Below are 27,093 nucleotides of genomic sequence, written 5' to 3' on the forward strand. Positions count from 1 at the left end.
TTTATATATATTTGGAGATTTTGTAAGCTCTTCACTATAATAGATAGCAATAGGAAAATCATTGAATATTTTTCAGTTGACAGAATTCTTCAAATAAATAGAGGCAATAGATGCTCCATAGAAGAATGAAAAAATTACAAGAAATGACACTGAAATACTATCATTGACTAGTGGGAATCAATAGTTTCTCAAAGCTGCAAACTAATAGCCAGGGACAAGTGAGTATCAACTTACCACACAGATTCATCCAGCAATATGTTTGTTTGCCTTTGAAATTGTTGGAATTGATTAGTTCTTCAGAATAAGTCAAGAATTGCTTCTTGGCCTTTTGGCTAAGATCAAGTGCAGAATAAGTCAAGAAGGTTTTAACAATATTTTATAACCAAAGAATATCATATCAGAGTTTGAACCGTTTTGTTGTTGTTTTTTTTTATTAATTTCAATGAGCATTTACAGAGATTTTGGATTTCCATTCATTCATTGTTGCACTTTTCTCCCCACCCACCCTACCCCCACCCCCAGTTCACTCTTCTCCTTAAAGCAAAAGAAAAACTTCTTCATTGGTATATAATCTCTCCGCAACCCTCCAATCCCCCCCTCCCAGTATACTCCACTCTGCAACCCTCATTTAGAACTCTTATGATAATCATAATGCCCTAAAATATATTGCTTTTAAACTGTTCTCTCCCTCATCGGCTTCAATGCAGTAAACATAATTTATCCAGTTTTTCTCATTCTTACCCCAATCCTGATGTCAGCCTCATTCTAAAACAGTGGCACCATGCAATATTTGTCCTTTTGTGATTGAGATACTTCACTCAGCATAATGTCCTCCAGGTTCACCCATTTTGAATAATATTGCATGAGTTCCTTGGTGGGTTTTTTGTTTGTTTGTTTGTTTTTTGTGGGGCTTTTTTGGTGTTTTTTTTTTTACAGAGTGTGTCATCTTTTATTGGACAGACTTCTCAATCTAGGAGACAGGGCTGTTGAAGAAGGGAAGGGCACCAGGGCAAAGGCACCCGGCCAGGAATGCAGACGGCGCCTATTAGTGGTACTTCCATAACCGTTCATGTTTGAGCTCCTTGTAAGAAAGGCAGTAGCTGAACACCATGTAAGCTGTCAGCACCATGGACAGCCCAGTGATGCTCCCCTTCTTCACGTTGACGTACTTGTTGTAGTACTGGTAGTAGCCTTGCTGGAATGGTCCTGCGATGCCACTTGGGGTGAAGTCCCACATCAGTATCCAGCTGGGCAGCGCCCCCAGTTTTACATCCATGAGATTCCTCTCCTTCAGTGGTACGACCGAGGCTATCTTGGAGTCCTGGGTGTCCGCAGAGAGTTCCTTGTTTTTCAATGCAGCACAGTATTCCATTGTGTGAATATACCACAGCTTCTCTATCCATTCGTTTGTTGATGGGCACTTGGGTTGTTTCCAACTTCTTGCTATTGTCAACAAAGCCACGATGAACATGGTTGTGCATATATCTGCTTGGATGGCAGTTATGGTCTCTTTGGGATATATTCCCAGTAGTGGAATTGCTGGGTCCAACGTTATCTCTATTTGCAACTTTTTGAGAAAGTGCCACACCGCTGTCCACAGTTGTTTGCACCATTTTACACTCCCACCAACAGTGAATAAGTTACACTGTTCTTTAATAGCAATGTTTTCCTACTTCAACAACCCTCAGCTATCAAAAACTGAATAAATTAACAGTTTTGGGGCTCTGCTCCAGTTCATTAAAAGAGAAATAATAATGATTGAAAACTTGTGCAGATATTTACTTAGCTAAATTGTTGCTAATTTTGAAGTTAACCCTCTGGAACGACTGTGCATCAGATTTTCACGTCTTTTGGAAATTTTGTCTGCTTTCCCTATAGTTCTTGGCCTCCCTTAAATATTTCATCTGCTTAATTGCATTATAATCTTGAAACCATGGAGTTTTTCAACTGCAAAAATAGATTTCTAAAATAAATCACTGACATGTTTGTGATACTTGATTCTCTGTGTGTTCTTATGGCATGATTCTTCTGATATGCTCAATGCATGTCTATGCTGATGCGACACAATGCGAAAAAAACATTCCAACATCTGTCAGCTTGTTTCTGAGTCTAAACTATTTCAGATGATGTCTGAGGGCTGCTTCGTCCTCCATGGTCTCCTTACTCAGTCTCCTTCTCCAAAAGCTGGATCCAAATTAATTTAATTATAATAATACCTCTACCATACGATATCTAAATATTAGAGATTTTATTCTGAAAACACAGTCATTAAATATATTTAAGTGTTAAGAGATATCAATAATACTCACAAATAGCCCCAAGTTCACATGTGTTAGTGGACAACATGAAGTACCTTAATGATGCATCTATAAAGACTGTACATTAAGAAAACAAATTTCCAAAGAAACAAGATAGTTCAACACATACTGAACGGCAATTGTTTAGGGCACAGATAATTTCACTAATAATGATATCATTTCAGTAGACCATATATCAAATTTGTCAGTCATCTGGATAGCTTAATGACCAACTATTGGGCCATTTCCAAAGTTTCTAATAGGAAATGGATGCTTTCTAATTGTTTAGCAAATGCTTTAGCTCTAGAAACATCACCGCAATGGCTCCTGATGCAAGAATGACCAAGCCCGAATTTTCTGCCCAAATGGAATGGAAAAGACAGATGAAAGGTTACAATTTACAACTCAGTTGTAAAGCAGATAAATGTGGATATTCATCTAGAAAATAAAATTTCAAAAATTTACCTTGGGGAACTTGTAACTGATAATTAATGTTAATAAAGTGAATGTTGCTTTCCCAATGCATCAATAAATGGAATAAAACAGCCAACTTTGAAATAATAGCCTCCCCAAAAAAAGAAAGAAATAATATCCCAAAGACGTCACATTTTTTTTATTAGTTTTAATGAACATTTACAGAGATTTTGAGTTTTCATTCATTCATTGTTGCACTGTTTCCTCTACCCTCCTCCCCAGTTCATTCTTCTTTCCCCCCACCTTGAATGTCTGTTTTAATTGTCCAATTGACACAGTGTTTGTCAAAGCCAGTTCTGATTAATCTCCTCTGTCAGTGTGTCCTTTGCCATTCTCTATCACTCCTCCCTGAGAAGGACTTCACTCTGATTCATAAGGAAAGGGGATGGCATATTCTCTTAGCTACTTCCTGCTGAAAAAGGGATGCTGTAGGTTTCAGGGTGAAGATCTTCTCTCACTACTCTAAAGGGCCCCTTTGGCAGTAGAAAACACATAGGCTATTATGGAGATTGATTTTGGAATTTAGATGCACTGTTATCAATTGTGCTTAGCCGTACATGTTCATATCCTTGAAGATGTATCATGGAAGGACGTCACATTTTCTTAAGAATCATAAATATTTAATAGGCTGAGACTCTGATATACTTGAGCCGATTTCTGCAGTCACTATATCAGTCTATCAGATTGGAGGTCTTCTTCTCTTTCACTGACCATCCACCTTTCCAAGCATGATGTTCTTTTCGAAACAATAGCCTCTCTTACTAACATGCCAAATGAAAACTCTAGAATTCTGCACATTTATTCATTGTAAATACCTTTTATACGAAACATAAATACATGCTATACACATGGATATCACCTGTTCATATGCACAGGAGTCAGATCAATTACATCTATGGAAGGAATCTTTGGAGAAGTTCAATATCAGCAGTGAAAACTAAGCCAGTTACTGATTGTGGAACAGACCATCAACTCTTCATATGTAAGTTCAAAGTAACGCTAAAGAAAGTCAAATCCCATCCACAGGAATTGATTTTGAGTCTATCCCTCCTGAATTTAAAGACCAACTCAGGAACAGGTTTGAGACTGAGAACACTAATGAATGAAGAAGACCAGATGAGCTATGGGAAGATAGCAAGAATATCATGCATGAAGAATGCAAAAGGTCATTACAGAGAAAGAAGAAGAAAAAACCAAAGTGGATGTCAGAAGAGATTGAATATTGCACTAGAGTGCCAAGAAGCCAAAGCAAAGGGAAGAAATCAAGAAGTTAAAGAGCTGAATAACTTTGAAAGGGCAGCTTGGAAAGACAAAGCAACATATTATAACAAAATGTGTAAAGAACTGGGGTCAGAAAATCAGAAAGCTTGAACACGCTCAGCATTTCTTTAGCTAAAGGAACTAAAGAACAAATTCAAGCCATGGGTTGTAATGCTTAAGGTTGCTATGGGAAGAATATTGAATTATTTAGGAAGAATTAAAAGAAGATGAAAGAAGTAAACAGAATCCTTGTACCAAAACGAATTAGCTGACACAGAAGAATTTAAAAAAATAATGTGTGATCAAGAAGCAATGGTGATGAAGGAGGAAATGCAGGTTTCTCTAAAGAACTTAGGAAAAACTAAGGCCCCAGGAATTGACGGGATACCAATTGAAATATTTCAATCACCAGAGTGTACCAAGAAATTTGGAGGATGGTTACCTGGCTTACTGATTGGAAGAAATCCATATTTATTCCCATTCCAAATAAAGGATGACCACAGAGAGTGAAAATTTTCAAATAATATCATTGATATCACATGCAAGCAAAATCCTGCTGAAGATTATTTTTTAAAAAAATCAAAAAAACCAAACCAAAACCACCAACAAAAAGCCCAAAAGATGACTGAAACAGTCCATTGACAGAGAACTACCAGAAATACAAGCTGGATATATAAGAGGCCGTGGCACTAGAAACATTATCATCAATGTCACATGAATCTTTGCAGAAAGCAAAGAGTACCAGAGATATGTCTATGTTTCATTGACTATGCAAAGGCATTTGACTGTGTGTATCACAACAAATTGTGGGTAACATTGAGGAAAATAGGAATCCCAGAACACATATGCAAAACCCATATTGGACCTGGAAGCAATACTTACTTAGAATAGAGCACAGAAACACTGTGTGGTTCAAAATCAGGAAAAGAATATATCAGGAATGCATCCTGTCTCCATACCTTTTCAATCTATATGTGCAATAGATTATTCAGGAAGCTGGGCTTTATGAGGAGGAATGTGACATCAAGATTGGAGAAAGACTTATCAACAACCTACATTATGTAGATGACACAACCCTCCTTGCTGAAACTGAGGAGGCCCTGAAGCACTTGCTGCAGAAGGTCAAGCACTGCAGTCTTTTATATGGATTGAAGCTCAACATCAAGAAGACAAAGTTTCTCACCACTGGGCCAATTGACAGCATAGACCTTATAGAAGGAGAAGAGATTGAGGTTGTTAACAATTTCAGCTTGCTCATCTCCACAATCTACACTCTTGGCACCAGCAGTCAGGAAATCAAAAGACGAATTGCACTGGGAAAATCTGCTGTCAGGGACCTCTTCAGAGTACTGAAGAGCAATGATGTCAGTCTAGAGACTTAGGTGAGCCTAATCTAGGTCATGGTCTTCACAATTAATTGCTATGCATCCAAGAGCTGAATAATGACTAAGGATAACAGAAGAATCAGTGCCTTCCAGTTGTGGTGCTGGAGAAGAGTCTTGAACCTGCCATGGGCCCCCAAGAAAAAGAAATAAATCTGTCTTAGAGAGAGTGAAACTAAATTTCTCCTTGGAAGCTAGGATTTTGAAGCTCTGTCTCACATACTTTGGAGACACATAACCAGGAGAGACCAATCCTTGGAGAAGGACATCATGCTTGGACAGGTGGAGGGACAACGCAGGAGAGGAAGTTCCTAGATGAGATGGATTGATACAGTAACTGGGGTAATGGGAAAAGGGTGTGTCCGAATCTTTGAGTCTGGCTCCAGACAGGGTAGGCTTCAGAACTGCTATACTTAGGATCACTAGGGGTTGCAAATGACTCAAAAGCATGACAACAACAACATGAAGAAGGATATATATAAATAAATAAAATAAAATAAATAGAAGAACAGAAGTAGATACAGTATTAGATGTAGAGCCTAGATTGGCATTTAATCAAAATGATGAGAATTCCTTGGAGAAGGATCACACTTGGAAAGGTGGAGCAGTGGTGAAAGCAAGAAAGACCCTCAAAGATACAGGTGAGCATAATGACTTCCACATTTGATTGATTGGGTTAGAGGTTGTGAGGATGGCACAATATAGAAACGTGTTTGAATCAATTGTTCATAGGGTCTCTAAGAGTCATATTCAACTCAATGATACCTAACAATAACCAACATGTTCAAAGTATGTGAGTTGAATATTTATCACCTTTTTCTCCTAGGAGCACCATAACTGCACCTTCTCTAAGATTTCTTCTTAAAATTCTCTAATATCTGTTCTTTTGACAGTTAATGAGATATTCAGTACTCTTCTTCAACACCACACCTCAAAGGCATCAATTCTTCTGTCATCTTTCTTCATCGTCGAACTCTCAGTTGCATCGCAGTAAAGACCATGGTCTGACTCAAGCATATCTTGATCCTCAAAGTGGCAGCATTGCTTCTCAATAATTTGTAGAAGTCGCTGACTGCAAACTTTCCCACTGCAATACTTCCCTAGATATTCTGACTGTTGGTACCAAGAGTGTTGATTGTGAATCTAAGCAAGATGAAGGTGTTGATGGCTTCCATTATCACGTTGTGGTCTATTGGTTCACTGCTGAGAATTTTTGTCAACATTGTGATGCAATCCACAATAAATACTATTATTATCTTTTACAACAGCTCTTCCTCACTTTAAGCAAGCAATATTGTGTCTTCTGCATAATAAAGATTATTGGAGAATCTTCTTCCAATCCTGATGCCACACTCTCTTTCATAGAATCCATTTCTTGAATAATTTGCTCAGCAGACAGATTGAATGCTAGGAAAACAAACAGATTCATCCTGGAGAGGGTTAAACCGGGTGGCTCCTTGGAGGCAAGGATTCTGAGGTTTCATCTAACATATTTTGGACATGTTATAAGAAGGGACCAGTCCTTGGAGTGGGACATCATGCTTGGATGGTGGGGGGACAGCGCAGGAGAGGAAGACCCTCTATGAGGTGGATTGATTCAGTGACTAGGGTAATCATTATGGGTGTATCAGAGACAGTGTGATTTGCACAGGACAGAGTAGAGATTAGGGCTGTTGTACACAGGGTCGCTATGAGTCGCAAGCGACTCGACAGCACACCACAACAACAACAACATAGAGATTGAACATGTATAGAAGATGGATACCACTGTAAAACACTCCTGGCTGCTCTATTTGCACAAAAACCTCTTAGTCTAGGTATATGAGTCCCAGAACAATAGGAATAGGAATGTTCTGGGATTCCCATTCTTCTCAAAGTTAGCCATCATTTGTTACATGCTACAGAGTCAAATGTCTTTGCATAGTCAATAAAGCATATATAGACGTTCTTCTGATATGCTTTGCTTTCACTCAGGATCCACCTGACATTATCAATGACATCCTTGGTGCCACCACCTCTTCTAAGTTCAGCTTAAACATCTGATAGTTGTCTATATATTGTTTTAGACATTTTTAAATAATGGTCTGTTCCACAATCAGCTCCTAGTCTGGTTTTGACTCATGATATTGAGCTTCTCCAACAATTCCTCCCATAGATATAGCCAATTTGATCCCTATGTAGTCCTCAAGTGGGATCCACGTATAACGTCATTGTTCATTTTTTTTCAAAAAGGTATTTGTCATCATCAATCAATGATTGAAGGTACAAAATCGTATTATTCTATTTCTGACCTCATTTCTGTCACTAAGTACTTTCCAACTACAATTCCTTCTTCACTGGTTCCAACTTTTTCATTCCAGCCATAAATTATCATTAATGTATGTTGATTGCATATTTTGAGAATTTTGAGAGAGATTTATAATTACATATTTAAAAAAATAAGTTTGCTATCATTTCTGATGTAAAAGTAGTCATACGAAAAATTACATGTAAGACTTAGCAATCTAAGTATTATATTTAAATATCATGACAACTCAATGTGAGAGATAGTATTACTATCCCTCTTTTTTTTATTTTCATGAACATTTACAGAGACTTTGGATTTCTATTCATTCATTGTTGCACTTTTCTCCCTGTCCACCCCTACCCCCAATTTGCTTTTCTTTTTTAAAAAAGAAAAAAAAATTTGAAAAAAAAAACACCCAACCAAAACTCTTTCATTGTTATTCAATCCCTCCCCGCTAAGTCCACTCCACTATGCTACCTTCATTCTGGACTCCTATCATAATAACAATAATGCCTAATCATATACCCCTTTTAAAGAGTTCTTTCCCTCATCTGTTTCAATGCAGTATACATTATTTATCCCATCTTTCTCAGTACTATCCATCCCTTGCAACTACTTTGGAGATTAAGATAATCATTGAAGGCAATCAGTTAGCAGTGTCAAAACCTGGATTCAGAGCCAGATAATCTTGCTCCTATAACTAATCTCTTCTCTATAATATTGGCTGCCTGCCAACTAGATTATAAGACTAAAAATCATACCCACTGCCAATCTGATAATTTCAGCTCATGGTGACTACTTTGAACTGTACTACAGGCTCTCCAAAGCACAGAAGCCATGGGGAGGATGAGACAGGATCAGACAGAATTTCATTCTATTTTACCTACTGTCATCATAGTTGGTTCTAACTCCTTGTTGCCTGTGTATCATATGTTGGACTGTTACTTGAAAGGTTGACAGAATATTCCAGTTACTCTGAGCGAGAAAAGCAATCCTCTTTAATGAAGATCTGTTGTTGTTGTGGTGGTGGTGGTGATGGTGGTAGTGTACCCCTGAGTCAGAACTGACCCATAGCTGACCTCCATTGGGTTTTCAGAGGCAGTTAAGCACACGAGAGGGGACTGCCCATCTTCTCCAGTGATGTTTAGTTAAGTGGATTCAGACCGAGTGCCTTCAAAACCTGAAGGAGGCTCTCCAAGAGTCATAATCCACTTGCAGACCATAGATTTGATGGCTTTGTTTGTTTTTAGCCTTTACAATAACTGACTAACACTTCTTTCTCCCATGATGGGGCTGATGGTTTGAATGATAATATTTAATTAACAGTTTATCCACTGCATTACCAAGCTTGCTCCAACCAAATTATTGTTGTTGCTATGTACCTCCATATCAACTCCAATTCACAGTGACCCTATGAAAAACGTACATGAATCCTGCCCTACCCTGTATTCCAGCATCATCTCTGATATAATTTAGCCCAATTTTACTGTCACTGTGTCCATCCACCTTGCTGAAGGTCTTCCTCTCTAACATTGACCCTCCACCTTTCCAAGCATGTTTTTATTCCAAAGACTGTCTCTTCCTAACAACACACTCAAAGTATGTGAAGTAGTTGCAAAATTCTTTCCTTCTAAGGAGCACCCTGATTTCTTACTTTCTCCAAGACATATTTGCTCTTTTGATAGTCTATGGGATACTCAATACTCTCCACCAGCATCACAATTCAAAGGCATCAATTCTTTTTCCGTCATCTGTCAGGTGCCTTGGCAGTAGCTGAAATAATCATGGCTTGGATTAGAAGCACTTTACTCTTTAAAATGACATCATTTTTGGAGAAATCCTTCACAGAAAATATTCCACACAGAAGACTGCTGATACAAAGGTGTTGTTTGTGGATTCAAGATAGAGATGTTGACAATTTCACTCCTTTTTTCATCTATCATGATATTGCCTATTGGCCCAGTGGTGACGAATTTTGTTTATTTGATGTGGATTGGTTGTTTTATTTAAGTCTCTTGTTTAGAGCCAACAAGACCTCAGGGAGGGCCTTTGTAGTTAAAATTCAGTTGTTATTATGTTTTGGAGGAACATTCTTCTAAGTGGTACAGCACTCTTCTGTCAATATGCTGTACTGAGGTAACCTGGAGTAGCTGTGATACTAAACCCTTTACCATTGGGTTGTCAAATGGCCTAATGGTTACCCATAGTGGATGGTGTTTAGTGGCACTCCCAGTTTAAGACAGTTTTTGAAGCAAGAGTGGCATCCACTTCCCAAATAATATGCCTCTAGAAACTCTGAACTTTGAGAAACGATGATAGTTATAGAAAGGCTTCAGGCCTTTTGTTCATAGGGTCACTATGAATCATGCTTGACTCCATGGCAATCAACAACAACATATTGTAGTCTTTGATCTGCAGCAAGTGTTTTAAATTATTATCATAAATTGCAGCAAGCAAAGCTGTGTCACCTATAAAATGGAAGTTGTTGATGAGTCAGTCCTCTTCTGATCCTGATGCCATATTCTTCTTCATAAAGTTCAGCTTCTTGAATTATTTGGTTGGCATATAGATTGAATGTGTATGGAGAAAGGATATAGTCCTGACACATATCTTTCTTTATTTTAAATTGTGCAATGTTTCCTTTCTCTGTTAGGGCAACAGTCTCTTGATTGAGATGAAGCTTTCACATGATCACAAGTAAGTTTTCTGGGATTCCCTTCCTTCTGAATGTTCCAATCAGAATAGAAAACTCTAAACATTAATAAAAAATGAGAAAAGCAGTTGGGTAGCATAGGTGGAGGAAGAACTTCAACTGATAATTTGAGGAATATCAGGGAAAGCAAATGGACTTTAAATTAGGTATGTCTAATTTAAAATCATACTTTGTTAATGAGACAATGTAATAGAATTTGCATAAATTGTGTCATTCCTCTCAGCTTTAGATTCCTAAATTAATAATTGAAAATAATATTTAATTCCATTATAATATGCTTAGCTTTGTGTAAGTAGCTATTCAGCTGTGATAAGTACAGCCATCTAAAGGAGTTATACTTATTTAACCACAGATAGATAAGGTTATATATGAAATTGTTACTTTTATAAGAAACAGAAATAGCACACCACTTGCCAGTTCAGCATTATATCAAATTCTTTGTTTTTATTTGTCTACCTAAAAATATCTACAAACACAGAGGGGTATGATATAGCATGGTGACAGAGGAAATATGGTCATTGTGAATTTAATAAAAATATTCAAAACCACTTTTATAAATTATTAAAGGGGGAAAATCTCAAAAATAAAGACATGAACATTCTTAAATAGTTGTAAATTTATCTAAATATATATGAAGATTTGAGAAAACAAAGAAACAAAGAATGCAAATTTACTTTTATCACACAGAGAAAACACAAAATAAGAAATATTAGATGTAAAGTCACAAAAAAATTCTTAGTCTGTCAAAAACAGCCAGAATTGCTCAGTCTGGAGAGGATAAAATTGATGAATCTGACCTCCTAAAGATTAAATCCCTGTGCGCATCAAAAACATTTTTCAACAGAGTGAAAAGAAAATCTACTGACTGGGAAAAACATTTGACAATACTATTTTACAAAAGAGTCTCTTATCAAAAGTTTACAGAATACTCCTGGGCTCCCATAAGAAAAATACTTCTAACACAATTATAAAATGGGTAAAAGACATGGAAAGAATTTTCACAAATTATTGACAATAAGAGAAATGCAAATCAAAACCACAGTCAAATACCATCTCACCCCAGTAGCAGGGCAAAGTATAATAGGACAGCAAGTAATAAATGTTGGAAAGGATGTGCTAGATAGGAATTCTTATACATTGTTGGTGGGATTATAAAATGGTACAACCACTCTAGAAGGAAGTTTAGCATTTCCTCAGAAAGCTGAACACAGAAATTCCATATGACCCAGCTATTCTACTGGTTGGAATATACCCTTAGAAAATGAGAACTGAGACACAAATAGAGACTCATACACCAATGTTCGTAGCAATATTATTCACCATCGCAAAAAAATGGAAACAGCCAAAATGTCCAACCACAATCAAATGTATTGAGAAATTATGGTACATTCACACAGTGGAATACTATCAGCATGCAGGAGCAATGATTTTGTAAATCACTACCTAACTTGGGAGGGGCTGGAGAGCATTATGCTAAGTGAGGTAACTCGGTCCCATAAGGACAAATATTGTATAAGGTCATCATTGTAGAATGTGTACAAAGATCCAAGTGGGGAAGGTAGAAGTAGAGGGGCGAGGATGGGTGCGGGCACAGGGAAATTTAATCATAGGGCCACAAAATTTGTTGGGTGGAGGGAGGTCTGGGTAAAGGAAATGGGAAAGATCTGGTGTGAAAACGATGTGTAAGAACTTTGTAAATAAACCAGTATAAAGTAAATGTTTTATTTAAAAAAAGAAATAATTCTTAGTATACTCTGAAAAACTGACTCTCTAGATGAGGTTTTATTGTGCATAGTAATAAAATTAAAAACCAATAATATCATTTTCACTCAAGGAATCCCAATTGCCTCAGCTCTAACAAAGTTAGTTCTAAATAACTCAAGCTTTAAAAAGGAAGTCATGAGGCAAATAATGGCTTGCTGAATAACAATAAAACACTAGAAGGAATCTTTGCAAAGTCTCTAACAAGATACTTAAAGGAAAATGCATTGCTTTGAATAAATTTAGTAGAAGACATGAAAGCAGATGAATTCAAATGAGCTAAATATTTAACTCAAAAGAGCCATTGAGAAAAAAGATGTGTGGAAAATAATGAGGTTATGTCAGCAGAATTCAACACATTGGAAAAAAGCTATTAGTACAAATAAAAATAATAAGCCAAACAATTGATTCTCAAAAAATATTGACAAACCTCTAAACTTCAAAAGTTTTTAAACATGTTTCATAAATAAATTTTTAAAAACCTGAATAAATACTATGCAATTTCTTTGGATGTAATCAATAATTTCAATCTGAAAACCATGTGTACACCCAGACACACACACACACTCCCTTTAAGTATATTTTGGCTCAAAGTGTCTCTCTTTATGAGAGAAGACTGCCTAGCTTTCTCTTATGATTGTTGTTGTGGTTGTTACGTACCATTAAGTCAGAACCAACTCATAGCTGACCTTCCAGCAGGTTTTCAGAGGCAGTTAATTGTTTGGGGACCAGTAGAGAAGCTGGCAGATTTGAACCGTGAAGTTTTGCATTGGAATAGCAATTCCTTACCACTAAGCCACCAACAGCCATCATTATGATAGTGGAGAAAGAAGCTATCTGTGATTTCATCTTCCTTGGATCAACAATCAAAACCCTTGGTACCAACAGTCAAGAAATCAGAAAATGTCTTGTGCTGGGTAAGTGTGCTCTCAGGGACCTCTCTAAAATACTGAAGAGCAATGGTGTCAGTTTGAAGACTAAGATGTGCCTGATTCAGGCCATACTCTTCTCAATCATCTGCTTTTCATCAGAGAGCTGGAGAATAAAGAAATATGTCAGAAGAATTGTTGCCTTTGAGTTGTGGTGCTTGAGAATAGTACTTAATATTTCACAAACTGCTAAAAGAACAAACAGATACATCCTGCACAGTATGTGTCCTGATTGCTCCTTGGAGTCGAGGATGACAAAGTTTTGTCTTTCATTCTCTGGACATATAGGTAGGCAAGGTGATTCTTTGGAGCAGGACATGTTGGGAGAGATGAAGGGTTGGTGAGGGAGAGAAAGGCCCTCAAAAGATAGACTGACACTGTGACTTCAGCTATAGGCTCTCGGTGTTAGAGATGATGAAGACGGCACAGGCAGGCCAGGTGTCAGGCTGCTTGTTCATAGGGTCACTGTGAGTCATACTCAACTTGACAGCACATAGCAACAAGAAGCCACCAGAGCTCCTTCTCTCCTATGACAGAGCTGGTGAATTAGAACCACAGACCTTTAGGTCATCAATACACCACATAACACACAATGCCACCAGAGTTCTTTATGATTTAGAAGGAAGAGATCAAATGTGAAAATGTCTTTATGTACTAGGGAAAAGAAGGATAAATAGCCATGAAAAAATTAATTCCCCCACAAAAGAGCCCTTGGACCGACCAATTTCCAAATAAATTCTATTTAACTATCCCCCAAAAGAAATTATGTATCTGTTATAAAAAAAGTATTTAAAAATGAAGGATGAAAGGAACTTTGTAGGGTGGTAAAAATAGTCTTTGCACCTTACCTTTTCCTTCATACCAGTCAGCCCTTCCCATCACGTCCTCTCATCTCTGCTGCCCTCCTGACTCAAGATGCCACCTCTTCCCACTTCTTTCATCCTCTTCCTCATCCTTCTCCTCTTTTGAATAGTTACGCATATCCTGGTCCTATTTGCTAATTGCAATAGCCTTATTTTCCTTCTGTCCTCCCAGGCTGATCCACCCTTGTCCTGATCTGTTATAGTGTTCCTTGAGCGTGTAATTGATTTCTGGTCTCTTCGTTCTCCTCCACATTCTAGATGCCCTCCTATTTTCACAGTCATTGTCTTACGCGATATTTGATGCTTTGTGACTGAGGCATTTCACTTAGCATAATGGCCTCTAGACTCTCTGACATTGTGTAGTATTTTATGAATGAAGACTTGGTGATACAAGGTGATAAAAAGTATGGATTAATAGTAATTAATTTTATAAAACAGTGTACATGAATGATTGTAAAAAACATAATATGTATGATGATTGTATGTTGTTGTTGTTGTTGTTATGTGCAGTCAAGTCACCTGTGACTCAGAAGGACCCTATGGCTAATAGCTCTCAAGCCTGCCCTATCCTGAGCCAGTCTCACTGACTCCAACACACCTACCTCATCACCCTAGTTAGGCATGTCTCGCTGAATGACGGGCAGTTTTTCACTGTCAACTTTCTATTTGAATTGCCATGCGCAGTGTGCTACCCCACCAGGTATCATCTCACCCCAGTAAGAAGAGCAAAATTTAACAGAACAGTAACCATCAAATGCTGGTGAGGTTGTGGAGAAACTTGAACCCTTATTCACTGTTGGTGGGAGTGTAAAATGGGGCAACCACTATGGAAGGCTGTATGGCGCTTTCTCAAAAAATTGCAAATAGAAATATCGTTTGACCCAGCAATTCCACTACTGGGAATTTACCCTAAAGAAATGATAACTGCCACTCAAGCAGATATATGCACACCACCCATGTTTATTGCGTTTTGTTTGCAATAGCAAAGAGCTAAACAACCCTAGTGCCCATCAGTAAATAATGGATAGAGAATCTCTGGTATATTCACACAGTGGAATACTATACAGCACTGAAAAGAAGGAACTCATGAAATAATATGCAAAATGGATGACACTGGAGGACATTATGCTGAGTGAAATATCTCAGTCACAAAGGGACAAATACTGCATAGGACCACTGTTGTGAAATGGGTCTGACATTGAGGTTAAGGAAAGACAGAAAAGGAGGGGAGAAATTATGTGTATTGTGTTCATACAGATGAGGAAGAGACTGTGTGAAAGGGATATATGAATGGGTATTATTGTCGTTACAGGAGTCCAGAGTGAAGGCTGCACAGTGGAGTAGATTTGGGGGGAGGGATTGCATAACAATGAAAGGGTCTTCTTGTTCTTTTCAAAGAGACAAGTGAATTGGGAGGAGAGGGAGAAAAGCGCAACAATTAATTACTGGAAACCCTCAATCTCTGTAAACTTTCATTAAATTAATAAATTAGAAAATTGATTAATTTCATTGTAAAAGATTTCATCAAGGATCATCCTTACAGTACTGATGTACGTGAGATGTGTCATTCTTTGCTAACAAACAATATCCCATTTTAGTTACATTTTTTTCTTTTTATTTGAACGTGCTTGGATGTGTATTGAGATGTTCCTTTTGTTCTTGTTTGCCATGTGTCATCAAGTCAAATACAACTCATAGCAACCCCTTGAAGAACAGATGGGAATGCTGCTTTATCCTGTACCGCATATGATTGACAATACACTTAAGCCAGTTGTGAGAATCACTATCTATTCATTGTGCCGAGGCTTTTACTCTCATCTCTGATGCTCCACCTTTTTCAGTATGGCATCTTTTCCCAAAGACTGGCAACTCCTGACAACATCTTCAAAGTATGAGACAAACAATTTCACCATTCTTGCCTTTAAGGAATACCGTGGGGTGCATTTCTCCTGAGATAGGCTTTCTTGTTCTTTTTCAGTCCCCGGGATATTCAGTAGTTACCAAGACCATAGTTCTTCTATCATCCCTATTCATTATCCAATCTTCAGAAGCACAGGAAGCAATGAAAAATATCATGTTTTCTAACAGGAGCAACTTAGTCTTTAAAAAACCTCCTTACACTGTAAAATTTTGGGAAGGTCTTTGAAAATAAATTTCTCTGCTCCTGCCCTCAATTCAATCCATCTTTGATTTCTTTACTGCTATAACTGTAGATGTTGATTTTGAATCCAAGTAAAAGGAAATAATTGACAACTTCAATCTTTTCCCCCTCTATCCTAAGACTGTCCACTTATGAAGACTTGTCCTCTTGATGTTAAGATGTAACCCACATTGAAAGCTGCTAGCTTTTTATCTTCTTCAGCAAGTTATTAAGTGTTCACTTTCTGCAAACAAGGTTGGCCATCTACGTAACTCAGATTGTTGACAAGCATTTGATCCTGATGCTACATTACTTTTCATGCAGTGTAGCTTTTCAAATTGTTTATTTCTACTGTAATAAGTTTTTTAAGTGGAGGAAGAAACTTTAAACTTACTCCTAAAAACATCTTTATATTCTTTAATTTTCATAACCAAAGTGTTATCTTAGCAGTTTATAAATGTCTAAAACATTAAATGCAAAAAAAGAAACATTCCCGAGAAGAATCCACTGACATTAACGTAAACGTTCAGTGTGTAGGCAGTACTGTTTCAGATGAGGAAGGGTTTATTTGGCCCTGCACTTCCTTTGTATAATTCTGTCTTTAACATTATTGTTTTTGTTGACACTATTGGTTTTTTTTAATTATTAAATTTTATTATTTTTCATGAACATTTACAGAGATTTTGGGTTTTCATTCATTCATTGTTGCACTATTTTCTCTACCCTCCTCCCCAGTTCATTCTTCTTCCCCCCACCCCCCGAATGTCTGTTTTAATTGTCCAATTGCCACAGTGCTTGTCAAAGCCAGTTCTGATTAATCCCCTTTGTCAGTGTGTCCTTTGCCATGCCCTATCACTCCTCCCTGAGAGAGACTTCACCCTGAGTCATAAGGAAAAGGGGATGGCGTATTCTCTTAGCTACTTCCTGCTGAAAAGGGATGCTGTAACATAATTGTTTTTGTTGTCATTATACGTCATTGATTTGAATATGGCTCATAGTGACCCTACAAACAACCTTGAACCGAAATATCTGAACTTTGTCCTATCCTGCACAATCCTCATTACCTGACATATTTAAGCCCATGATAGCATTCACTATGTCAATCCATCTCATTGAAGGTCTTTCTTTCTTTTGCTAACCTTTTCTTTTTCTGTGCATGATCCCCCTCTAAGGAATAGCCCTTCCTGGAAGCATAACCAAAATATGTGAGATGAATCTCTGGCTGTATCTACTCCAAGACATATATATTTGTTCTTTTGGAAGTTCATGGAGTTTTCATTACTTTTCTCCAGCATCACAACTCAAAGGCAAAAATTCTTCTTCTATCATCCTCATTCATTGTCCAGCTCTCAGATATGTAACAAGTGATTTAAAAGGCCAGCGCCGGAATTAGGCACACCTTAGTCTTCAAACCAACATGACTGTTCTTTAGTACTTTGGAGAGGTGCCTGAGAGCAGGCTTTCTCAACCCTTTTAAAAGGGTCATATGACATCTGTCACAAGTACTCTTGGTGTTGCAGCAAGAAAGCATAAGTAACATAGTCAAATATCAGTGTTGGTTTTCTAATACAATTTTATTCATGGATACAAAATTCATATGCTTTTATGTGTCATGAAATAGTCTTATTTGATATTTTCTAACTATATGAAACTGTGAAATTTATTATTAATTCAGCACCTGTCACACAAACAGTAGGCTCTAGTTTGCTGGCACCTATTCTAGGTTGTATAAATATAAGTGGAAAAAAATCCATTAAAATGTGGCCTTGTGGTCCATACAAATATCACAGGGTCTCAGGTGAACCTAGTGAGAAACTTCCCTGAAAGCGGAGCCTGTCCTTCTTAAATTAATTTTCGGGGGGAGGGGGGAGGGGGAAATCCTCCCATGTTCTTTCTTGACTGAAATGTACTTGACTGCTTTATCTGCTATAATTCTATCTTTAAAAGCTCCATTCTTTTAAGATAATATAAATTGTAAAACAAAAAAAAACATTAGGCTATGCACACAGCCTCTCGCTGTGTGAAATTGTGAAAATGACTTTTTTCTAAGAACTATACCCAGTAAATGGAAGTTTTAATGATAGGATCAAGGAGAGAATGCAGTGCCTTGTTAGATGACAAGTCACTGGTAAAGGCTGTGTGTGTGTGTGTGATATCTCACTCAGGAATAATCTACACAAAACAAATTTTGAAAATAATGTTGTTGTTGTTGTGTACCGTTGAGTCGGAACTGACCCACAGCTGATCTTACACTGGGTTTTCAGCAGCAGTTAATTGCACGGGAGGAGATTTCCCATCTTTCTCTAGAGGGACAGCTGGGGGATTTTAGCTGCATCGCTTCAGGATTACAGCACAACTTCTTGCCGCTAGGCCACCAGAAAACAAAATTTAATACAAGCGTTCAATTGATTTGTCTTCCAGAGGCACAAACTGTAAAGGATATTTGCATATACAACACTCTCATAAAAGCAAAATCCTCAATTTATCAATGTGCTATAAAATTTCTTTTTAATACTGTTTATAACTCAGACTGTACATTTTAACAAAAATTAATAAGCACTGTGGCAACGTTTCAAAGTAAGATTCTTGGGGTTTTTTTGGTGGTTTTTTTTGTTGTGGTTTTTTAAGTTGAAATAAAACTAATTATTCATGCAGAAAATTAAACTAAACCTTATATTACAGCAATAGTGGTTAAATTAAACAGTAATAAATAAGTTCTTAAAATAGTATATTAAAGATTTTTATTGTTGTTGTTAAGTGCAATTGAGGTGTAGACTTGAACATTTGTATAACTTTCATCATTTCTCCAAGTTCATAGAGATTCCAGAGGCAAGCTATTTTGGAAGTAGATGCCACTCCTGTTTCCAAACTTGTTTTAAGCCACTCCTGTTTTTAAGCTTGTTTTAACTGAGAAGCTCTATCAAACACTGTTAACTGTGGGTAACCATTATCACATTTGACACATCAGTGTCATAGTGTTTAGAATCATAGCAACCATGAGTTACCTCTGTACAGCAAATGGACAGACCAGTGCTATACTATTTAGAAAACCAAAAACAATTAAAACCAGGCCTGAGGGCTGCAGATGTACCCACCTTTGGCATGGTAGCGTTACTTTCTGTCCACTAGGCCAACAGAGTTCTCTCATTGTTGTTGTTGTTGTCGTTGTTGTAATTGTTTCCAGAGGCAAGCCATTTTGGAAATGAATGCCACTCCTGCTTCCAAACTTGTTTTAATTGGAAAGCTCCACTAAACACTGTCCACCACGAATAACCATTACCGCATTTGACACATTGGTGTCACAGTGTTTAGCATCACAGCATCCAGAAGTTAATTACCTCTGTACAGCCCTTATGGTGATCAAATGCCTTTTTAAATGATAGGCTGAATACAATCAACTCACAGCCAATGGTGAGTAAATACTGCACCCAGAGACTCACTAGAACCAGAAAATCAAAAGTCTGTAGAATCAGGCTGCTTCAGAATACTCCCCACCTGGAATTCCAGCCCCCTCTGGTGATCAAATGCCTTTCTTAATAGGAGGTCAAATACATTTGTATAAAGACATAATAAAAGAAAACAAAAATTTTGTAAAAGTTATGAAAGAAATATTATAGCTTGCCACATTATTACTTAGTTTTCTAAAAAGTATTAATGTTTTTCAAAATATATAAATAATAAGTTTAAGAAGTATAATCAACTTTCAATCTATTGTAAAGTCCACTTGAAATTTATAATTCTTGATTGTTTTGTTTGCTTATACACATACATATAAAAATGGATTTGGCTTTTATACATTCATGTATCTAGCAGTAGAATTGCTGATCCCCTAAAATAATCTAGTAAAATTCAGAAAAATATCTTAGACAAACACAGACACACAAAAGGATTCACAAATATTCAACTAAATTCAGCAACACTAATCAGTTCTCAAAATGGTGTTCCAATCGACATTTCTGCCAGAGTTTCCATTATTTCATCTCTTTGCTAAAATTTGGTAAATTTTGTTTGTTTTTAGTTTAGTCACCATGAGATATTTGCAGAGTTTTGGCAGCTGAGTCTTTAGGGAGCTCTTCTGTTAACCCAAAGGCCAAAACTTTTTGGTAGGTCAAGCCCACTAGTAACTTCAGAGAAGAAGGAGGGATTGTACACCAATGTTCATAGCAGCATTATTCACCATCACAAGGATATGGAAACAGCCTAGATGTCCAGCCACAAATGAATAGACTGAGAAGTTATGATACATTCACATGATGGAATACTACACAGCAGCATGCAGGAGCAATGATTTTGTGAATTACTTCCTAACTTGGGAGGGACTGGAGAGCATTATGCTGAGTGAATAACTCAGTCCCACAGGGACAAATACTGTCTAAGAACATTACTGTAGAATGTTTATGAGGATCCAAGGCAACGGGGGAGGGTGGAAATAGAGGACTGAGGATGGAGTGGGTGTTAATCGTAGGGTTTCACAACTTGATGAGTGGGAGGGATGAAGGAAATATGAAGGATTTTTTAAGAAAAACAACATATTCAAACTTTGTAAATATATCAGAGTTAAAAAAAAAACCCATACACACAAACAACTATGGCCTGAATCAGCACATCTTAGTCATTATATTTACATTACTCCTCAGGACTCTGGAGAGAACTGTGACAACATACTTGTTCATTGACATATATCTTTTCATCTTTTGACTGCTGGTGCCAAATGTGTGCATTATAGAACCCAGTAACACAAAATTGATGACAATGTTGAACATTTTTCCATCTATCATGATGTTAATTCACAACCTGGTGATGAGAACTTTTGTTTTCTTTCTGTTGCAATGAAATTCATATTAAAGGCTAAGTTTTTGATATTTTGCAGCAACTGACTCAACTCAACAAGCAAGCTTGTCTCATCTGCATGATGTAGATTCTTAATGAGTCTTCCTGTCCTATGGCCGCAGTTGTCTTAATAGAGTCCAGCACAGCGATTGAATAAATACAGAGAAAGGATACGTTACTGATGTACCCCTTTCTTGGTTTTAAACCATGTATTACCTTGCTGCATTTTTGAAACAGTTTTCTTGGTCTAGAAATATGTTTTGTATAAGTATAATAAAATATTCTGGAACTCTAAAAAAAAAATAAGGATGGACAGTTCCTGTTCATGTAATTTATAGCCTTGGAAACCCAGTCAAGATCAACAATGAATTAGTTCCAACTCAGTAGCAATTAGTGAAGGAATGAGTGTGGTTATACGTGGAATACAATTGTTTTTATTTGTATTGCCATGATCACTAATGAAACTAACCACTTTTTAAAATTAGTTTGCTTACAAAGTTCATATACACTCTGCCTTACAAAGTAAGGCATATACATTGTGTTTCACACTATTCCTTAATCATATTTTGTTTTATACAATCATTCTCATGTACTGTTATTGTTATGTGTTGTCGAGTCGCTTGCAACTCATAGCAACCTTATGTACCCTGTTCTGTCCTGTGCCTATCTCACTGTCTCTGACATACCCGCCCCGATTACCCCCGTCACTGAATCAATTCACCTCATAAAGGGTCTTCCTCTCCTGCGCTTTCCCTCCCAAACATGATGTTCCTCTCCAAGGACTGGTCCTTCCTTGCAACGTGTCCAAAGTATGTCAGACGAAGCCTCAGAATCTTGTCTCCAAGGAGCATCCCAGTTTAACTCTCTCCAGGATGAACACGTTTGTTTTCTTAGCAGTCCAGAGTACCTTCAATACTCTTCTCCAGCACCACAGCTCAAAGGCATCAATTCTCCTTCTATCCTCCCTAGTCGTTGTTCAGCTCTCTGATGCATAGCAAGTAATTGCAAAGATCATGGCCTGTATCAGGTGCACCTTAGTCTCCAGAGAGACACCATTGCTCTTAAGTACTTTGGATAGGTCCCTAACAGCATACTTTCCCATCACAATGCGTCTTTTAATTTCCTGGTTGATGGTGCCAAGAATATTGACTGTGGAGCCAAGCAACTAAAGCTATAAACAATCTCATTCTCTTCACCATCCAACCTGATGCTGCCAGTTGGTCCAGTGGTGAGAATTTTTGTCTCCTTGATTTTGAACCTTAATCCATATTGAAGGCTGCAGTCCTTGACCCTCTGCAGCAAGCACTTCAGATCCTCCTCAGTTTCAACAAGATGTTTTATAAAATTAATCACTGTTGGACCTTGCCATCATAGTCCTTTTTGCCCAGATCCTCCCCGTTTCCTTCCCCCGTCCCCATGCACCAATTTGTAGTCTCACCCCTTCTCATTCTCACCACTCTGCTTCCACTCCTGTCTACATGGCACTCAGAAGCAACCATTTCAAAAAATACTACATAAATTGGGAGATACTGTGGACCATTATTATGCTGAGTAAATTCAGTCTCATAAATCTGCTACCACAGCTCTCTTCTGTCATTTGCTGTACTGAGGTAACCTGCGGTTATTGTGATACTGAGCCTTGTGCCATTGAGTGTGTCAAATGCCATATGGTTACCCATGGTAGACAGTGTTTAGTGGAGCTCCCAGTTTAAGACAGATTTGGAAGCAGGAGTGGCATCCACTTCTGAAACAACATGCCTCTGGAAACTCTATGAACTTCGATGCTATAGAAAAGCTTCAGTCTTTTGTTCATAGAGTCAGTATGAATTATGCTCAACTCGAAGGCAATCAATAACAACAAGGTTCCACAATTAACACTCTTGGCACTAGCAGTCAAGAAAGCAAAAGATTAATTACATCAGGAAAATAAAGATTCATTACATTAGGAAAATCTACTGTTAGAGACCTCTCCAGAATTCTGAAGAGCAAAATTGTCAGTCTGGAGACTAAGATGTATCAGGCCCTTGTCTTCACATCTACTTACTATGCACCAGAGAGCTGTAAAATAACCAAAGTTAACCAAAAAAGAATTGATGCCTTTGAGTTGTGTTGCTGGGGAAGAGTATTGAACATACCATGGACAGTCAAAAGAACAAACAGATCTGTCCTGGAGAGGATGAAAACAAACTGCTCCTTGGAGGCTAGGATTTTTGAGGCTCCTTCTGACATACTTTGGACATGTGGCCAGGCGGGACCAGTCCTTGGAAAAGGACATCATACTTAGAAGGGTGGAGGGACAACACAAGAGAGGAAGCCCCTAAATGAGATGAATTGACAATGTAACTGAGGTAATGAAAGTAGGTGTGTCAGAGACGGAGAGATTGATCAGTGGAGGACAGAACAGGCTTCAGAGGTATTGTGCATAGGGTTGCTATGAGTAGTTGTCAACTCAATGGCACATATCAACAATGACAATTACATATGTATGGAATAAATGTTTTTCAACTATCAGTACCTTCATGCATAAGAGTTTGTAATCACTTATATAGATAAAAATATATAACTATAATATCACTGGATTTGAGTGCAGTTGTTTTGCTCCACATAATCACTCAAAGGCCTCAGGTGATCAAGTCTCGGTCAACTAGACTATAGTTAGTTATTATGATGGAGGCAGAGGGGAAAGCTATTACATTGTGGGCATTGTGATAGAGCAAAATAGTTATGGATGGCTGAAAGAAAAATGCATTTGCTTTGTAAATTTTCACTAAAATTATGATAAAAATTAAACAAGCATACAAAATGGTAGGATTCAAAATAGCCAAATGCCAGGGCATCTCAGCCCATGAATTCCTAGTATGTCAATCTTAAAGACTGCATTTCATTTTGGACAACTTGTAATTTTTCTAGTTTCATACTTTTGCTTATACTCTGTCTTCTAATTATAAATAGATGTTTGCAACAGTTTCTCCTCGTTTTGGGTTTTGCACATTAGCAAATACCCACACTGTAGTAGCCTTTCCCACTGTCTGCTTAACAGGCGTTTCCATTAATCCTTCTAGACCTCTCAGGTTCTATTACTTGTTGGTATTTTGCTGATCACTTTATTATTATATATTTCCTCTCCATTTACCCACCTCAATAAATGTCTATTATCATTCAATATTTTTCCTTTAGAGCCTTTTTAAAAATCTTCTTGTTATTATTTATTTTAATGAAACTTTGCAGACACTTTGGATTTCCAGTCATTCATTGTTGAACTTTTCTCCCTTCCTGCTCCGCCCCTCCCAAGTACACTTTTCTCTTGGCTTGGATTTTTGCTTTAGTTCTTTTAGTTTGAGAAATTCCAATCATGCTCTTCAATTTTTTGTTTCCTAATGCCAAGTCTTTGCTCATTTTATGTTTTGTTTTATTTTGCCAAACTGCCCTTTATAATCATCCATTTTATTTTATCATTTTATCATTTCTTGCTTCACTTTAGCTCCTCTATATTCAAAGACAAGTTTCTGAGTCTTATATGTGAGTGATTAATAGTTTTACATATAATCAAGTGATGCATTTGACTTGAAATATTTTCAGTAGAATGTCGAGGATTGCAGCCTTTGATATAAATTGGATCTCAGCATCAAGAAAGCAAAAATCCTCACCAACAAGCCAATAAGCATAATAATGGTAGATGGAGAAAACGTTGTTAATAGTTGTTTATTATTTCATCTTGCTCAGGTGTACAACTAAGCTTCTTGGTATCAGCAGTCAGGAAATCAAACGAAGAATTGCACTGGGAAAATCTGTTGTCAAGGACTTCTCCAGAGTGCTAAAGAGCAATGGTGTCAGTATAGAAACTAAGGTGTGTCTGTTCCAAGCTACTATCTTCTCACTTACTTGCTAGGCATCTGAGAGCTGGACAATAAATAAGGATGAAAGAACAAGAATCTATGTTTTGTGTTGTGGTGCTGGAGAAGACTACTGAACACACTGTGGACAGCCAAGGGAACAAACAGGTCTGTCCTGGAGAGGATAAAACCAGTTTGCACTTGGAGACAAGGGTATTGAAACTCTGCCTCATATACTTTGAGCATGTCACTGTAACAGAGCGAGTCCCCAGAGAAGACCACAGATACAATTAGCCAAATTAAAGTTTATTTCAAGTTTGAACCCGGGCTCCCGCGTGCTGACACAGCCGCATCCACCCGAGAGCCCCGAGCTGGCACAAGCTTCTACCTTTTATACCTCTGTGACTTCTTTGTCTAACTATACGTGCTATGATTGGCTATCTATAGTAGTTTGGGTACTAGTCTACTTTCAACTGGTTAGCTATAGCTCAGGCATGCAGTTTGGAGACTTGTTTGAACCTGATTGGTGGGGAAACAGTTTGGAAACCTATTTGAATCTTATTGGTTACTTAAGATACAGGAATGCGGAAAAAAAAATCCCTTATGCCCTTACAAAGAAGAAGAATTTTACCTCTGCGTAAGACATGGCAGTTAGTCAACAAGGTGGGGCTGTTTGCTACTCAAGAGGGTGGGGTGGGGGTAGCTGCACTTTACCAGAAACTGAGTTCCTGAGGCTTTGGCTCTTACAGTTCCCAGTTGAGACAAGTCCTCAGAGAAAGTTGTCATGTTTGGAAGGCTCATGGTAGGAGAGGAAGATCCTGAATAGGATGGATTGATGCAATGACTGTGGCAATGGGGTCACATGTGTGAGAGACAGTAAGATAGGTTCCTCACAGGGAAAGAGTCAGAGCCGTTGTTCATAGGACCACTGTGAGTCAATGTGGCAGTATATAACAGCAACAATTGATGATCTGTCCCACAGTTGGCCCTTGAGAACTTGTACTGACTGATGAGTTTCCAAGTGATGATGTTATGTCTTCTCACTATCTTTCTCCACAAGGGATAGTTCGATTCCTTCATATTCCATCAATGAAGAACCAGATGTATAGTCACCCTTTACTTTTTTAAAAAATCATATTTGCAATGAATAGGATATTGGCTGTAAAATATTCTATGATGGGATCTCAGAGCTCATTTCTATATCTTTCCATATTTTTCCAACTGCAATTTCCATATTTTTCCAACCTTAATTCCTTTGTTTGCAGCTATTATATTGTAATCTTTAGTTATTATTAATGCATCCTGATTGCGTGTTTAATCAATATCACACCTTCGTTGTTGGTCATGTTTTTATTATGTGCAGGCAACCCTCCAGCAGATTTCAGAGGGAGTAAATAATTGAGATTTCTCATCTTTGTTGGTGGATTCAAACTGTACCTTTAGGCTGAAAGCAGAGCTCCTACCCACCAAGCAACCCTTTAGATGTTGGTGGTGGTTGTTGTTGTTAGGTGTCGTTCAGTCGAGTACAACTCATAGCAACCCTTTGAACAACAAATCTGGACCCTGTCCCATCCTATGCCATCTTCACAGTCCCTGACAATGAGAGCCCACTGCAGAAGTTACTGTATCAATCCATCTGGTTAAGGGTCTTTTTCTCCTTCACTGTCCCTCTACTTCTCAATTATGATGTCCTTTCTCTGAGGAATAATGTCCAAAGTATGTGAGATAAAGATTTATCATTGTTGCCTCTCAGGATCACTATAGCTGCCATCAAGTTTGGAATACAAAAGCTGAAAATAAAAAAGAAAAAAACATGGACTTTGTGACAGAAATGAGCCCTGAGATCACATGATAGAATATTTTACAACTTAATCATTGCAGTTGGAAGGAGGAATGGCATCCACTTCCATAATAGCTTGCCTCTGGAAACACTATGAACCTAGAGAGAAGATGAGAGGGACTCTCCTTCACAGGGTCGCTATGAGTCACCTGCAACTTGACGGCACTTAACAACAACAACAATCATTGCAAATATGATTTTTTTAAAAACCTATCAATAATGACTATACATCTGGACTTCCAGTGATGGAATACAAAGAAAGCAAACACTTCTGTAGGAAAACACAGTGGAAAAACTCAAAATCATCAGTCGAAGACTCAACTACCATATATTAATAGTATTACACTATTGCTTCATCTTTGGTTTTACTGGTTGGTGTATACATTTGAACAATAGTGATATGAATACATCTTCCTTTTATATGCATAGATATTTTATAGCTGACAGTATGGTACTTCAACACAAATCTTGAAATGTTCTTTTT

The 27,093-nt window shown here is 37.6% G+C and overlaps 1 protein-coding gene across 1 annotated transcript; it reads right to left on the reverse strand.

Annotated features, from left to right (window-relative positions):
• Positions 1 to 1,045: 1,045 nt before the first annotated feature.
• Positions 1,046 to 25,555, reverse strand: LOC102850799 (ATP synthase subunit f, mitochondrial-like). Its single transcript, XM_006882806.1, has 2 exons — positions 25,484 to 25,555; positions 1,046 to 1,321 (listed from the first exon to the last, which is right to left on the reverse strand). Exons 1-2 carry the CDS (start codon positions 25,553 to 25,555, stop codon positions 1,046 to 1,048), a joined length of 348 nt encoding a protein of 115 aa, XP_006882868.1.
• Positions 25,556 to 27,093: the final 1,538 nt, after the last annotated feature.

Source organism: Elephantulus edwardii, unplaced genomic scaffold, assembly GCF_000299155.1.
Source record: "Elephantulus edwardii isolate Elephantulus edwardi_28Jun2011 unplaced genomic scaffold, EleEdw1.0 scaffold00024, whole genome shotgun sequence".
NCBI lineage: Eukaryota > Metazoa > Chordata > Mammalia > Macroscelidea > Macroscelididae > Elephantulus > Elephantulus edwardii.

Excerpts from the sequence above, each read along its gene's own strand:
- LOC102850799 (XM_006882806.1), bottom strand. The coding sequence starts at position 25,555 with ATGACAACTTTCTCTGAGGACTTGTCTCAACTGGGAACTGTAAGAGCC. Across the intron at positions 1,322-25,483 it reads CCTCAGGAACTCAGTTTCTG|GACTCCAAGATAGCCTCGGT; the intron begins GTAAAGTGCAGC and ends GCGGACACCCAG.